This window comes from Ranitomeya imitator, chromosome 3, assembly GCF_032444005.1.
Source record: "Ranitomeya imitator isolate aRanImi1 chromosome 3, aRanImi1.pri, whole genome shotgun sequence".
Classification (NCBI taxonomy): Eukaryota; Metazoa; Chordata; class Amphibia; order Anura; family Dendrobatidae; genus Ranitomeya; species Ranitomeya imitator.
The window spans coordinates 586955056-586972166 of NC_091284.1; the positions used below are offsets into that span (position 1 = coordinate 586955056).

Below are 17111 nucleotides of genomic sequence, written 5' to 3' on the forward strand. Positions count from 1 at the left end.
GCAGGGCTTGGAAGGAAAACAGCAGAAACCCCCCACAAGTTAACCCATTTTGGAATCTACACCCCTCAAGATTTTATGCATTTTGAACCCACAGGTACATTTTGTCATCATTTTGAAGCTTTTCATTTTTTGCAACAGAAGGAGCAGTGTTTAAATTTTGGAACATAAATTTGGCTGAAATAAATTGTAGTCTCCATGCCTAAACAGCAGAAACCCCCACAAGTAACCCCTTAATTTTGGAAACTACACCCCTAATGCATTTTATCGAGAGGTGTAGTGAGCATTTTGAACCCACAGGTGCTGCACAGAATTTGATAACATTAGGTCGTCATATTGAAAATGTTCATTTTTTTCACGAAAATGTTTTAGCCCCAAATTTGTAACTTTCACAATGGAAAATAGGAAAAAACAGACCCCATAATTTGTTATGCAACTGAATGCGATGATACCCCATATGTGCTCAAAAACTTATGTTTGGGCACATGGAAGGGCTCGGAAAGGAAAGCGCTATTTGTCTTAAATAGATTGTGATTGCCATGTCGTATTTGATCTCTGGTCTCATACACTGCAGTACTCAATACATTAGAGTACCATGGTAACCATCAGCACCAGCGATTCTGATCGCTGGGGTCCGATGGTTACAAAGTGGGTTATTTAACCCCCCTTTAACCATTTAAATACCGCTGCTTCAATTGGTTAATCGGCAGAGATCGGTTACAAAACTTGTCGGGGACGATACCAAAGGGTGTCATCGGTCATGTCAGTGAGAGAATTGTGGCTGCTGTACTCTTATGAGGGAATAAGGCACCTTAAAGACTGCTATTTTTATGTGTGCCAGTGGTCGTTAAGGTCCTCATCATATATATCTCTTGTAATTCACAAAAGGTAGTATTTCAGGAGGCGTTTGAGCCTCATCCTGGCCCCATTGGGAATGATCACACAGCCCATCCTAGATTGCTCACTTTGTGGTATAGTTTATATACAGACCTCCCCCTCGCAGACCAGGAGATCTGGGAAAATCGCTACAGCCACTAACTAAGCTGGATTTGTTATTGTGGCACCCCTAGGGGTATTTGCCACAAAAACAGTTACTGACACTGGATACAAATACTAAAATAGCAAGACTGCACTACCACCTCCGGCCAGAAGGGGGAGCTCCAGAGACTCCCCTTGATCCATTCTGGTCTGAGAGAAGAAATGGCAGTTGGGCTAAGGAGCTGAAAGTGAGAGGTCATACAGCTGAATTTCTAACAGCCCTATGACGGTTTCCAGGCCCAAATCACCGGTCTGAGGAGAAAAGGGACAGAGAAAAAGGACATTGTGAGAACTGGGTAGCATTAATCACTACCCAGAACAGGCGCAAAGACGGATACCGGATCCATCGCTGTATTCATTATATATAATACAGCAACCGGAAAAACGTGAGGTGATATCAGCTTCACTAGGGCCGGACGCAGCAACAGACACAGAGTTCAGCGGTACTACCGGAGGGGGTAAGCCGATAAAAGGACTCGGGTTGCCCGTCGAACCAGGACCCGGAGGGGACAGATTGGGCCGGCAGCCAGTTCACATACAGCAGCAGGGCCACACAGACCCTGCGTACAATAAGAGGCGAAGACCCCGGCAGGGTCAAAGTAACTCAGAGTTCCCATACAGACTCCGGTGACAGGACTGGTTGTAAATCCCTTTATGTTAAAGTAAACTGGTTAAACGTTTCAGTGCCTCAGTCTTTCATTTGGACAATAGCCATCTATCCAGGATTGGGATCATCACCGCTGGGAGAACCTGCTGCTGATCAAGTAAGTGCCTGTTCCCTCACGATACCCCTTACACTGTGCATTGCCTGAGGCCACAGCACCGGGTCAAGCCACCCGTGACATCCCCCTCAAGAGACAGACCCCATTGGTCCGGTGCTGGGTACCCCGGTCTCTCGGGCGTCACATTATCCTCAAGCAGGTTACAGAAATTCTAAGAGGAAACTGATTCAATGATTTTATGTAAAAGTAGTTTTGGCTTCCAATACATCAGTTGTAATTCCAGACCCTTCTTTACCCCTACAATTGTCATAATGTCCATAAGGAAATTGGATGTACAGAAAAGAAAAGAGCTATGCATAATAAAATCTTGAAAAGTTTATTAGAGTATTACGTTAAAAACATGCAAATAACTAATGTCATAAAACAGGGAGTACCTCTAGTGACATAAACATGCCGGTTATAAATCATTAATACTACATGAAAAAAGGCTACAAAACAATTAATTAGACAGAGCTAATATGAAAATAGCCCACAAAAAAAAAAATGGATCGTGAGTAGTGATTGCAGACCGCCGGCACGTCCCCAGGAAGAAGCAGAACGTGTGGTTAAACATGCGTCGGGGTAGAGGGACTTCACATGCCAGTGGTCTGCAATCGCTATTTAAATATTATACAGCACTACATTTCCCAGGTAATACTACTTCTAAAGCAAAGTAATAAACACTGGCGCTGTACACTACGGACGATGGAGGAAATAGGGGAATAGGCTAATAAAGGAGGATGAGGGGAAAAAACGAGGGAGGGGGGGAGAGAGAAGAGGACAGAGCTGCTGGTGGGGTGGCAGGGTCTGTGCTATACCCTGTCTGAAAGAAAAAACTATATACTAATGAACCACCTGCGCTCATGAACCAAATGTAATGCAGAGGCTTAGACAGAACCACTGGCGTACAGTTAAGTACAGTAAGTATAAGAGGCCAAAGAGTGAATAGTATACTGGAAGTCTCCTATTTCGGTGACATGAGGATATGTCCACTATGGACCGACAGCAATGGAGTGCCTACAATGAGTGTAACATCCACTTACTGGTATAGAAGGTCCGAATGGCTGTGGAGAGCAGTGGGGGTCCCAGACTAACGTCGGCTGATGTGCTGGGCTGCAATATGAGATGGCCGTAGAGTCCTGGGACCGGCTGTTTCCAGAACAGGCGCTGAACGCTGGGGCGTCTGGATAGGTAAGAACCGCCGACTCCTGGCGTGCCCCGGCCGGAAGCAACGCCGGAGCGATAGCGGTGTGTGGAGGGGGCGTGGCTAGGATCGTGACGTCACGGATAGGGCGGGCTTGGCAACAGGGGGAACCAATCCAACGCGTTTCGAAGGAGGTACTCCTTCTTCGTCAGGGCCCTGACGAAGAAGGAGTACCTCCTTCGAAACGCGTTGGATTGGTTCCCCCTGTTGCCAAGCCCGCCCTATCCGTGACGTCACGATCCTAGCCACGCCCCCTCCACACACCGCTATCGCTCCGGCGTTGCTTCCGGCCGGGGCACGCCAGGAGTCGGCGGTTCTTACCTATCCAGACGCCCCAGCGTTCAGCGCCTGTTCTGGAAACAGCCGGTCCCAGGACTCTACGGCCATCTCATATTGCAGCCCAGCACATCAGCCGACGTTAGTCTGGGACCCCCACTGCTCTCCACAGCCATTCGGACCTTCTATACCAGTAAGTGGATGTTACACTCATTGTAGGCACTCCATTGCTGTCGGTCCATAGTGGACATATCCTCATGTCACCGAAATAGGAGACTTCCAGTATACTATTCACTCTTTGGCCTCTTATACTTACTGTACTTAACTGTACGCCAGTGGTTCTGTCTAAGCCTCTGCATTACATTTGGTTCATGAGCGCAGGTGGTTCATTAGTATATACTTCTAAAGCACTGTGTCCCATTATATGGGTTGGTACAGTAGCTGGCAATATGTAGTCCAAGAGAATAGAGTGCACTAGTTATGTAGATGTGCATGAGTAAACGTTTGTCTATGTGCTAGCATTGGATAGGAAAGAGCGTTTGATGATAGCAATTACAGCCCTTTATGCTCCATATTAGAGACTCTTCAAATTTTGCACATTTTCATAGATATGAGAGGAAAACCCACATGCACTTTTTGTTGTAGACTGTCACCCCACTTGTAATACTGCAGATGTAGCTTCACAGTGATTGTCAGCAAGGTCTCCTTTTTGTAGGCTATTTTCATATTAGCTAGGTCTAATATATGCTAATAATTGTTTTGGAGCCTTTTTTCATTTGGTATGTATGGTATGTATTAATGCTTTATAACCGACATGTTTATGTCACTAGAGGTACTCCCTGTTTTATGACTTTTTTTATTTGCATGTTTTTTTAATGTAATTCTCTAATAAGCTTTTCAAGATTTTATCATACATAACTTCTTTTCTGTCCAATGTCCTTATGGACAATGTAACAATTGTTATGCAGTTTAAAGTGCTAGGAGTTGTAGTTGGACAAATATAGAATGCTAGATGGTAGCCCAATTCTAACGCATCGGGTATTCTAGAATATGTATTTAGTTTATTTATGAAGATTTTACAATAATACATTGAATACACAGTATTCGGCCAACCGCGACCAATTAGCGAAGCGTGGTTCAAATCCCACGCCAATTCGCGGCCAGACTGCGCCTGTTGCTGATTGTTCGCGGCCGGCCACGTAGTATATAGCACAGCCACGGAGTATATAGCACAGCCACAGAGTATATAACAGCCCACGTAGTAAATAGCACAGCCACGTAGTACATAGCATAGCCACGCAGTATATTGCACAGCCACGGAGTATATAGCACAGCCACATAGTACATCGCACAGCCCACGGAGTCTATAGCACAGCCCACGGAGTCTATAGCACAGCCCACGGAGTATATAGCATAGCCCACGGAGTATATAGCACAGCCACATAGTATATAGCACAGCCCACGGCGTATATAGCACAGCCACATAGTATATCGCACAGCCCACATAGTATATCGCACAGCCCACATAGTATATCGCACAGCCCACGGAGTATATCGCACAGCCCACGGAGTATATCGCACAGCCCACAAAGTGTATAATAGCCCACATAGCATATAACACAGCTCACGTAGTATATAACAGCCCCCGCACACAGTATTTAACACAGCCCACGTAGTGTATAACACAGCCCACATAGGATATAACAGCCCACGTAGTGTATAACACAGCCCACGTAGTATATAGCAATGTGGGCATCAGATCCCTGTTAAAAAAAAGAATTAAAATAAAAAATAGTTATATACTCACCTTCCATTGGCCCCCGGGTCCAGGCGAAGCGTTTACCGATGCTCCTCGCGCACTCCGGTCCCAAGAGTGCATTGCGGTCTCGCGAGATGACTACGTAGCGGTTCTCGCAAACCACTACGTCATCATCTTGCGAGATCACAATGCATGGAGCGGTCACCGGAGCGTCGCGAAGAGTGGGAAATGCCTATTCTGGATCCGAGGGGCCGACGGACGGTAAGTATATAATTCATTTTAATTTTTTTAAATTATTTTTAACATTACCGTAGATCTTTTTACTATTAATGCTGCATAGGCAGCGTCAATAGTAAAAAGTTGGTCACACAGGGCTAATAGCAGCGTTAACGGAGTGCGTTACACCGCGGCATAACGCAGTCCGCTAACGCTGCCATTAACCCTGTGTGAGTGCTGACTGTGGGTAGTATGGATCGGGCGCTGACTGTGGGGAGTAAGGAGCGTCCATTTTGCCGCCGGACTGTGCCCGTCGCTGATTGGTCGAGGCTGTTTTGCCGCGACCAATCAGCGACTTGGGATTTCCGTTACAGACAGACAGAAAGACAGACAGACAGAAAAACGGAAGTGACCCTTAGATAATTATATAGTAGATTATAATTTCTTTGTCAGAAAAAAATTGTGCGCAGCGTTTTTCTGTTGGGCTGTGTCTGCAGCGCAAATTATATTCTCAGTTATGTCCTGATCTGGCAATAAAAATCTGTCTGGACACAGGTAATAGGTGAATCAAGTCTAAGTGACTGCTGGTACCCAATTTTAAGCTTTAAAAAAAAACTGCGTTTGTATATAAAAATCTATGGAATTTTTTCTTTTTTAATTATTTCTCTATGAAGATTGCTTGCTTTTTCTCTTGGATCCATCCACTTCTAACAACTAACATATTCCTGAGGGGTCATCAGATAAGGGATATAATATCTAATATTTTTGTACCTTTAGGGTAAATTCCCAAGTATGTAAAACATAGTGCATCTCTCGTATTCCTGTGCGGTCTTACAATGCCAGAATAGTACAGGAGATTTTAAAGTTGCAATAGCTGCGGATTTGAGATCCGCAACATCTCAAATTATGGTGCAGATGTAGGTGCAAATTCTACCTGTGTCACAATGATATCTGTAGCCGTAAATGCCAATGCAGGAGGCACAAAGTGGAGGTGCAACATGGGAACTTAACCTTTAGGGCTCCTTTCCACTTGTGAGATAAATGTCTCGCATGTAAAAACCCAGCTCTGGCACCGGCACTTGGGAGCGGAGAGTGCGGCTGCATAGCAACACATGGAGCCGCACGCTCCGCTCGCAAGTGCCGGCGCCACAGCTTGGTTTTCACATGCGAGACACGGACGTTTATCTCGCAAGTGGAAAGGAGCCCTTAGGTCAATTTACACAGTCAGTATTTGGTGAGTCTTGGCTTAAAAATGTCAATTGAGTGAATTCTTATTGATCTATGTTTTTTTATCGTGTGTAGTTTCACTGTGCAAAGTGTTTTACAGTTCCAGCAAAGTGGACAAGAGTCTCATGCCCACTGTGCTTTTTCTTTACTAAGCATACATTGGCCTGTTATGTGTTTTTTTAAAATCTGCAACATATCAATTTCTTTTGCAGATTTTAGGTGTGGATAAGATTTCCCCCATAGAATTGCACTAGATGCAAACATCTGAAAATAAAAAGTGCATATACATTTTTAGTGTGTTTCTGCTGTGGAAAATGCAAAATGACTATATAACGTTTTGCCAAAAGCCAAGTACCAGGGAGTATCAAAAGTAAAGCAGGTTTAAAACGAGACATTCCAAAAAGACAAAAACCGCAGCATCAAAACACAATAAAAATGCATGTAAAAAAAATCACACAAAAACACAATGGAAAAAAAAATTAAAATAATCTAATATACCAAATAGATGCAGAAATATATCCAAAACTCCCCAAATACACATTGTGTGTAAAAGAGCCTCCATCTCCACATTTGGTACCTAAAATCACATGTGCATTCCTTGCCTATAGGTCTGTCATATGCCCTGCACATGAACGCTGCTTGTAGCTATAATCCCCCCTCCCCATATGGAGAGCAATAGAAAATCTGGGGCAGCTGAGGCTTTCTTGTGAATGAACAAAGGCCTGGGAAAGGGTTCTCTACCACTGTATAAAAGCCGGTCTGGCCAATTCCTCAGGATCACGTGGAGAAGGATTAGAGTCTGTGCGTGAATAGTTCTGACACATGAAGAAAGTTCTTAAGTGAGCTGTGTGTCATGGGCAGGCTGGTGTGATCATCATTAATAGTGCTATTAGTAGATACACAGGCAGTAAATAGCTGGGCCATTAATTAGAGGCGTTAACAAAGACGTCCTCCCAGCAGATGACAACCCCTGAGATCTGCTTAGTATATGTGTAGTGGGGATTGCTGCCTCCAGTACTACTACCCCGGCCAACATGGCTTACTCTAGTGCATGTCTGTGGGCTCTGCTGCTTCCAGTGTCCTGCATACTGGTGGTTCATGCTCAGTTCCCCAGGGCTTGTACCACTGTAGAGGCCATAGTCAGTAAACGCTGCTGCCCTTTGCTGGGTTCGGATCCAGGCAATGTGTGTGGGGTTCTGCAGGGTCGGGGTCGCTGCGCACCTGTAGTCGTAGACGAGCATCCGTGGAGTGGTCCATACGTATTACGCAATGTGGATGATCGGGAGCGCTGGCCTCTAAAGTTCTTCAACGCCACGTGCCAGTGTACAGGTAAGTGCCACCGATCACCTGTGTATAGTGCGCTGTGATCTCTTGAGAAGGACGTGTGGATGTTTATTGCAGTCACCATGACCTACAAAGTGTGGTGGCCTAAAGCTTCCAGATTGCATTGTAAAAACAGTTATTCATGTTCTTGTCACTGTAAAGATCTGGTTATATATCAATTAATCTCATTGTTTACAGTACAAGCCTCCCACATAAGTTATCTTATGGATCCATGGTAAAATCCTTTTAGTTTCAGTAAAACTGGGCTTTTGGAAAAGCAATATACTGATGGCTAAAAGTAGCTTTCCATGCATTTACAGTACAATGTAAACCTATGGAAAACGCAATCTGCAGTGCCCATGCTGCGGAAAAAAACATGCGGAAACGCTGCGGGTTACATTCCGCAACATGTCAACTCTTTGTGCGGATTCCGCAGCGGTTTACACCTGCTCCCATAATAGGAATCCGCAGGTGGAATCCGCACAAATTCTGCATAAAAACCGCGGTAAATCCGCAGGTAAAACGCAGTGCCTCTTACCTGCGGATTTGTGAAATCCGCTGCGGAAAAATCCACAGCCCTCAATAATACGTGTGCACATACCCTAAAGGACTAGCCCCCTATGTTTTACCTTTTTACGGGTATCTTGAATAATCCTTCATTTAAAAGATAATTCTTATATAATTTATTATGATTTTTTTTCTTCTCTCATTCTGTAAATGGGGAATGCCTTGAGACTGCTGGGACCACAGCCATCTCAAAATCGGGTCTTTGAAGCTCTGTTCCTTAATGCAGCAGAGGTGCACATGCTCAGCCTCTGCTCCATTAACTTAGCACAACGACTAGGGGATTTTTTTTTTACTGTGAATAACCCTTTGAAGCTGTAAACGATGGTATGGCAGGATTAGAATCAGTGATGACTGACAGGGTTGCCCACTGCCCAGAACAGCGATAGATGGATCTGAAGAAACTTATACAAATTATGACTTTATCATATTTTTAGTGACTGCAGATGATGTCTTCATATCAGATTTATGGGCTGTACACATGGATCACTTGGTCATAACTTATTATGGTTTTCCAATGTGTCCATAAAAAAAAAATATTGTTTTTGTGACTTTTTGACATGCTGCCCTTATGACCGGGATGTCTGATTAACATCCCTTCGAGCATTGAGGCTGTGTCCACCTCATGTTTGGGTGATACAGGCTGCAAACTTATTGTAATATTTCTGTGGGAAGTATGAGCCAGAAGTGTATTTCACAGGATTAAATGTGTGCATACAGTATGTATACGGATTTGTAATTCTAAACCCTTATAAACTGCAATCAAGTATGATAATATTTGAATGGAGAACGGAATACGTCTTTATTCAGACAGCAGAACTCTACTTCAGTATTTAGAAGTAAACGTGCAGAAAAGCTGCAATGGTTTCATAATACTTTTTGCTGTTTGTTCAGCTCCTTGTGCTGGTTTACATATGCTGACACAATCTATGGCTCGAAATGCCATAGAACAGTCCTGTATAGCCATTACTACAGATAGACTGTAGCTGCTTTCTTGCGTGGTTTGGCCATGGCTGCATTAGTGACCACTTATTGCATTGTTTTGCTTTCATGTTCATAAAGTTGTCACATATCCACCATAGAAACGCTGCAGATGGACTCGCCCTGAAAAATAACGTTTTGCAGGGTCTCTCTCTGCATGTAGATGCAAATATAAAAACTCCATACCTAATACATGCTGCCTTAAAGCATTCATTGTAGTGGGTTTTAAATCAATGTACCGTAAATACTTTTATGCCCCCCCCCCAAAAAAAAAAACAAACAATTGGCCAATAAAGATAATGCCCGTAGAAGAGATTTGTCTTTTTGGGTGTAACAGTATTTGCATATACATGGGACTGCATTTTTCCACAACAAGTGCATTTCATGTGGGCCGAATACATAGATGTATAGATCTTGGTCTGAGTATGGACTGTTACTTCACGTCTGACTGTGGTTCTTCTGACCCAAACCAAGCCTCATAGGCATAGAGGAGACTGTTATTGTAGCTTGGGAGACCCATCCTGGCTCCTGATACGGATGTTTGTACATGGACCATGAAGTATGGCTGTCTGAATTCAACCTTCGTTCAGTAATGGTGCTAGATATGCTACAAGCTATTTTACCCCCATTGTATTTCTAGGACTCCAAAAAATGCGTTAGTTGGGGAATTTAACAATGTGGAGGTGTCTTGCTACATGCCTATATGTCTGTATGAGATGTATTGCCTTTTGACCATTTGGAGGGAATTGGCCAAGGTTAATTAACAACTTGACTCCATAGTAAAATAAATATTGAAATGTATTTTAGTAGTCACTTGTATTTTCCTTCCAGCCTCAGCAGAGATGTTCATTAGACGGAAGGCACAATGTGCTACCACAAACTGTTCTCAACAGATGCCTCATTAATGAAACACTCCCTGGTCATGTCCTTATTTCCAATGAGGTCTTCAGTTGTCGTTAGTCATGTCTGAGTTTAACAAAGCATTGAAGTCTTTGCATTGAGGCTTGCTGATATGTACACGAGCATGAAATATATTAAAGGGAACTTGTCAGATTAGTAGTGCAGTGCAATCTATAGGCAGCATGTTGGAGTAGGAGACACTGGACAACTTGATGAATCTTTTCCCACAGACACATTTCTCAGAAATAGTTCTGTATCCATTGAAATCCCTGCTCATTCTGGGTTTAGCAGTTCTCTGGGCAGTCCTCATGAGTGACATGTCTCTCAGAATGCATATTTATAAAGGTATGTCTGTCAGTCAGACCTGCCTCCTGAACTGCTAAGCGCAGAATAAACAGGGATTTCAGTTAACTACAACCAATTTTTTTGCGTGAGACAGAGCTTTGTGTTGGTGGTATTGGCCGTGTTGTACATCTTGCATGATATCGGTGCTCAGCACTGCCAGTACTTATGTCATTTGCTTTGCTTCTATACTTGCAACTCCTGTTCTTGCTTCTTTGTACATATGTATAACATGTTACTGGTAGATCACTTTGTGCTCAATGTATCCGTTTCCATCTTAAGACCTGCTTCCATAGATGTAATACTTAATTGCAGTGAATTTTGTTTTGAATCTATTTTTTTTCCCTCCATTGAAGGGTAACTCAAAGTATAAAATTTATTGTGTCCTACATTTACCCTAGCAGCTTTGAGGAATTCAAGAGATTTACACCACTGTGTAACGTAACACTAATGTATTGGGTGACTATATAGTATATTTGTTAGGAGGTGATCAAATTATTGGGCTGATCTCTCTTGACTCTTCCATAAACATGCAGCTGCAGAGTACATTTTTGCAACCTATTATGCTAATGAAATTGTGTTTGCTTGATTAAAATAACTTTACTTTTGTTCCATTATTAGGAAACTTTGCAGGATACCATTGTGGAGAATGTCAATTTGGCTGGATAGGACCCAACTGTGATCAAAAGAAGCCACCAGTTGTTCGGAAAAATATTCATTCCCTAACGCCTCAGGAAAGAGCCCAGTTCCTAGATGCTCTAGATCGTGCCAAGAACGCCATTCATCCGGACTACGTAATTGCTACCCAGCATTGGCTTGGACTTCTTGGCCCAAATGGAACTGACCCACAAGTGGTTAACACCAGCATCTACAATTTCTTTGTCTGGTTACATTACTATTCCGTCAGAGACACATTGCTAGGTTTGTAAATCTCCTTTTATGTCTTAGTTCAAATTAGAATACTCCGTCAACTTCTTTCCATCACTTCAGCTTCCCTGTATTACCTTTTCGTCTGCAGGGCACAGATGGTAATACATATTAGTTGGGTTGCTTAACTACTTCTGGACTGCCCAAATACATTAAATGTCAGTGCAGTCCTTACTTTAGTCCTTACTGATGTTCCAAATGTCAATGCAGAGTGAGCATCTTGCAAGGGTTGGGGGAGCTGACTATCAGACACAGCCAGACTCCTCTGAGAAGGCGGGCTCGATTTTTATCATGCCTGGCATCTTAAAGGAAACGCTTATCAATATATGGCATATGGTGTTTGTTCCAAATGACCTATCTTATTGGACCGCTTTGGTAGAATAGATACTTCTCTCTGTTGTGACCTTTAGAAGATTTATTGACAAACATTTTAGGATAACCAATTAATCAAAGCTGGCATTGTGTGCCCTAGTCTTACAGAAGAGGCTACTGTGATGAGATGCACCCAACGCATTAAAAGCACATGCCTATTAACAAATTTAGTACATCTTTTAGTTGCATGACACTACCTCACGATGTATACTAAATCTTCCCATTTTTAAAGGGGTTACATTTTTGATAAATACTGTTGCCTAATTTACCATGGTCTTATATATTTAGTTTTATGAATCATTTTCATTGTTTTGTACATCTTCCAAACATAATGCACCTAAAGATCAATATCTTATTCTGTTCAACAATCTACGGGCCATTAAAATGCAGCAGACCTAGAACTGAACCCTGTGGCATCATTATTCTGCTTTACTAGGCTAATCATAAGTGGTTCTATCAAATTACTAAACTGACATCTAATTAATCAATTGATTGTCCTAAAGAAAACGTGTCTCCATACTCATTTATCCTTGTACAAAAAGGTGCTGTGATACAATTACTCTGTAGAGTATGCTTTATATTTTCCAACTTAAGTTTGGTTTTAAAATTGCATTGTGTATTTATTTTTTATTTTTTTGTCCTTCAGGGCCAGGACGTCCATTTAAAGCTATTGACCTTTCTCATAAAGGACCTGCCTTTGTCACATGGCACCGATACCACCTGTTGTTACTGGAGAGAGATTTACAGGTAACTTCACGGAGTGCATAAAGTATTACCCCATTGTGACAGCCAGCTGTGACCTGAATTAACAAAAAACATTTACCCTCCCCACCCCACAAAGCAGATATGTCAGTTTGTGGTAATTTCCTCTTTAAAGCATTCCAGTGTTCTTGCACCAAACTTTTCATGGTGAACTATATGTGCAAGCATTGTAATGGTGGCTGAAGTGAATATTTTTTTTTTTTTTAAACTCTGAGTGACTCATCAGGTGCCAAATAGTTTGATTGCTAATCAGTGATGAGTGAGCAGTAAACTGCTCAGTACTCAAATCAATCAGAATGGACACTCGGACCTGCTCAACTTGATGGGCGAACCGAAACAGTAAAGTTCGGGTCTGTACCGAACACCTACTGTTCGGGCATGGACATCGAACACTGCCTTCACCAGGAAGTCCTTGTTAATGTATGGGTTTGCCTTCCCCCCAACACTGGTGTTTGTTGTGCTATCATATGCATGGCAAATGCTGCTTCTGATCGGCGGTAAAATCATCACCACCAGTCAGACAGATGTGGTTCCCATGCTATCAAAAGACTGGGTATGTGTGTCGCTGTGATTGGAGGTATAGATTTGATCTCCAGTCACTGGCAACAGCTGATGGGTGTATTCATCAGCCTGCACTGTAAATAATTAAAAAGAAAAAAACCTGCTTGGTTTCCCCCATATTTTTCACAGCTGGAACCCACAGCAGTCAGCTTAAGCTAAGCTGGTCCTCAAGAATAGAGGGGTCCACATATATATACATGTCAAAAAATGGGAAGGGACCCCACTCCTTTAAAAAAAAAATTATAAAGGAGTGGGGTCCCTTCCCATTTTTTTGACAATCAGCCAAGCTAAACTAGGCAACTGTGGGCTGGTATTCCAGGTTGGTAAGGGGCCATGGATATTGGGGGGGCAGCCTGCAGCTACCCGGGAAAGGCGCATCTGTTAAGGTACCGTCACATTTAGTGACGCTGCAGCGATATAGACAATGATGCCGATCGCTGCAGCGTCGTTGTGTGGTCGCTGGAGAGCTGTCACACAGACAGCTCTCCAGCGACCAACGATGCCGAAGTCCCCGGGCAACCAGGGTAAACATCAGGTTACTAAGCGCAGGGCCGCGCTTAGTAACCCGATGTTTACCCTGGTTACCATTGTAAAAGTTAAAAAAAACAAACAGTACATACTTACATTCCGGTGTCTGTTCCCCAGCGTCAACTTCCCTGCACTGTCAGCACCGGCCGGCCGTAAAGCAGAGCACAGCGGTGACATCACCGCTGTGCTCTGCTTTACGGCCAGCCGGCGCTGACAGTGCAGGGAAGCTGACGCCGGGGGACAGACACTGGAATGTAAGTATGTACTTTTTGTTTTTTTTTAACTTTTACAATGGTAACCAGGGTAAACATCGGGTTACTAAGCGCGGCCCTGCGCTTAGTAACCCGATATTTACCCTGGTTACCAGTGAACACATCGCTGGATCGGCGTCACACACGCCGATTCAGTGATGACAGCGGGTGATCAGCGACCAAAAAAAAGGTCCTGATCATTCCCAGCGACCAACGATCTCCCAGCAGGGGCCTGATCATTGGTCGCTGTCACGCATAACGATTTTGTTAACGATATCGTTGCTACGTCACAAAAAGCAACGATATCGTTAACGAAATCATTATGTGTGAAGGTACCTTTAGATGTGCAAATTCTGGCGCTTTGGCCAGCTCTTCCCACTGTAGTGGTGGCAAGTGGAGTTTATATTTATGGGGTTGCTGTCACCTTTTGTATTGTGCGTCGATGGCAAGCCCACGGATTAGTAATGGAGAATCGTCTATAAGACTCCTATCCATTATTAATCCTATAGTTGTATGGTAAATAAAGACCCAGCCAGAATAAAGTCCTTTATCTGAAATTAAAATGAAAACATACTTTTCCATTTGTATTTTAAAACAACAAACAGGTGAGTCAAACGCCCATTCCAGCGAAGCCCTTGTCTTCTGTAATAAAAAAAAAAAAAACAACAATATCCATCAACTGTCTGTCATTCTGTCCCACGCCATAATCTGTCTGGGGAATAAAGTTTTCAAACTGGATGGTGACCGTCCAGGCTAAGAACCACTGGAGAATGTGTTGCTGTGAGCTCAGCCTCGGTGACTACCGGTGATGTCATCGAGGTTACTGCAGGTCACTGAGGCTGTTCCCGTCATGCATTCCCGGCTGGCAAATGAACTGCAGTGACCTTCGTGAGAACACTGCCAGCACCCAGAGAAAAAATTTCACCGCAGTGAAATATCCATGGGCCCCTTATCAGCCCCCGCTGTCTGCTTTAGTAGAGACCCCTCTATTCTTGATAACCAACCTTGCTGAGGTGTTTTTGTTTTTGTTTTTTTAATTTTTTTTTTTATTTACAGTGTGGGTGCCGGGTGATGACAACTCCCATCAGCCGCTCCTGCTCTCACTATTAGCGGCAGCAGGCATTGGCGGAAGGGATGAATAGTCGCATCAGCTAATACCAGTGATCGGCGGTAAACTGTATACCTCCAATCACAGCTGCATGCTCAGGCTATCTGACTGGTGGTGGTTTTACCACCAATCAGATGCTGTGCTTGCTGCGCTTTCATGTACATGACAGCATGGTAGACACTGGATGTTTGGGCCTCCCATTCAAGTGAATGGGGTCCGGGTACTGTTCTGGTACCCGAACCTTTTGTAACTGTTCTGCCGGACCCGAACATCTAGTACTGCGCATAATGCAAGTCATTGAAGGACTCGAGTATTTTTCCGGGAGACCCGCACTCAATGGCTGGGTAGGTGGATGATGAGAGAGACTTTGGTCTAGAGCGAGCTCATTTGATTTGAATCAGCTGAGCCACGCTGAAGCTGCCCTGCTGGGAGAGCAAGGACTCCTGTCAGCTGGGCTCTTTGTGCGTTGAAGAGCTCCGGTGGCGTGGTCTCTGTGCTGATCTGTCAGAAGAAGCTCATTTGAAACAGCAGCTCTGAAGCTAGGAATATCTCTAACTTGCATTTTAAAAATTGCACCCCCCCCCCCCATTCAAAGTATTTAATGAAACCTGTTAACCCTTAAGGCACTTCACTAATGCAAAGTGGATTGAAACCTTGAAAATGATTTTTTTCAACCCTAAATATATTAATTTATCCCCAAATTTGTCAACTTTACAAGGGGTAATAGGATAAAACTTGGCACAACTTTTCCTGATTGTGGGAATATCCTGTATATGGGCAAAAACACAGGGATCAGAAGGGAAGAAGTGCTGTTTGATTTTTGGAGTGCAAATTTGGTTGGAATACATTGCAGTTGCCATTTTCCATTTTCAGAGTCCCAAAGTAGATTAAACAGTGTCTGAATATGCACGTACAATGACATCTAGAAGTTGATGGGCGAGAGCATTGTGCCAGGAATGGAACAGCCGGAGGGCTGTATGTGGCCTGCGGGTTGCACTGTGCCCAGGTCTGACTAGGTCTGACAAGGTGTTTGGTTATTTATTTTTTTAAACCGTTCCAGAACTTTATAACATTGGGACATGATAACAACTTTATATTTTACAGTAAAATTTAGTTTTAGACCTAATTTTTTTTATTTTCACAAGTGGTAATAGAAGAAATGAACCCCACAACTTATTATCCAATTTCTAATTAATACAGCCATGCCCCATGTGTGACTGTACAGTACTGTTTGAGCACACTACAGGGAAGGAGCACAATTATTCGTGGACTGCAGATTTGGTTGAATAACATAGGATTGGTTCTGCAAATGCCATCCATTTCTCCTCCCTTCTCCCTCTGGAGCCAGACCAGCATTTATTCAACTCATTTCTGCTCACAAGTGGTCCTATTGTGGAAGCTAACCTACTTTAGGAGTGAACAGTCTTTAAGCTACAGGTGCCTTAAAGAATTTAATAACACTGGGCTGTGAAAATAAAAATTCATTTTTTATTTCTAAAATTTTGGATTTTTTTTCACTTTCACAAGGGTAGAGAAACCTGCAGTTCCAGCAAAGGTTTTTGACAACTATGAGAGACAACTACCTCTCAAAACTGGTTCAGTATCCAACAAGAAGGGGGGCACTGCTAGACCTAATATTAACCAACAGGCCAGACCACATATCAAATATAAGGGTTGGGGGTCACTTGGGGAATAGCGATCACAAAATAAGTTTTCATGTATCCTTTAATAAGATGTGTAGTAGAGGGGTTACAAGGACACTAAACTTCAGGAGGGCAAATTTCCAACAGATGAGAGATGATCTTAGTGCAATTAACTGGGATGATATCCTGAGGCATAAAAGTACAGAAAGAAAATGGAAGACGTTTATTAGCATCCTGGATAGGACCTGTGCACAGTATATACCATATGGGAATAGGCATACTAGAAATAGGAGGAAACCAATATGGTTAAATAGAGCTGTAAGGGGCACAATAAGTGACAAAAAGAAAGCATTTCGAGAATTAAATCTATG

The 17111-nt window shown here is 43.2% G+C and overlaps 1 protein-coding gene across 1 annotated transcript in view; it reads left to right on the forward strand.

The window, feature by feature from the left end:
- The first annotated feature begins 7295 nt into the window (after positions 1-7295).
- DCT (dopachrome tautomerase) overlaps positions 7296-17111 on the forward strand; it is a 71177-nt gene continuing 61361 nt past the window's right edge. The window contains exons 1-3 of the mRNA XM_069758050.1: positions 7296-7807; positions 11210-11509; positions 12534-12634. Of these exons, the coding sequence (XP_069614151.1) occupies positions 7513-7807; positions 11210-11509; positions 12534-12634 (696 nt within the window). The 5' untranslated portion in view covers positions 7296-7512. The remainder of the gene's footprint in view (positions 7808-11209; positions 11510-12533; positions 12635-17111) is intronic.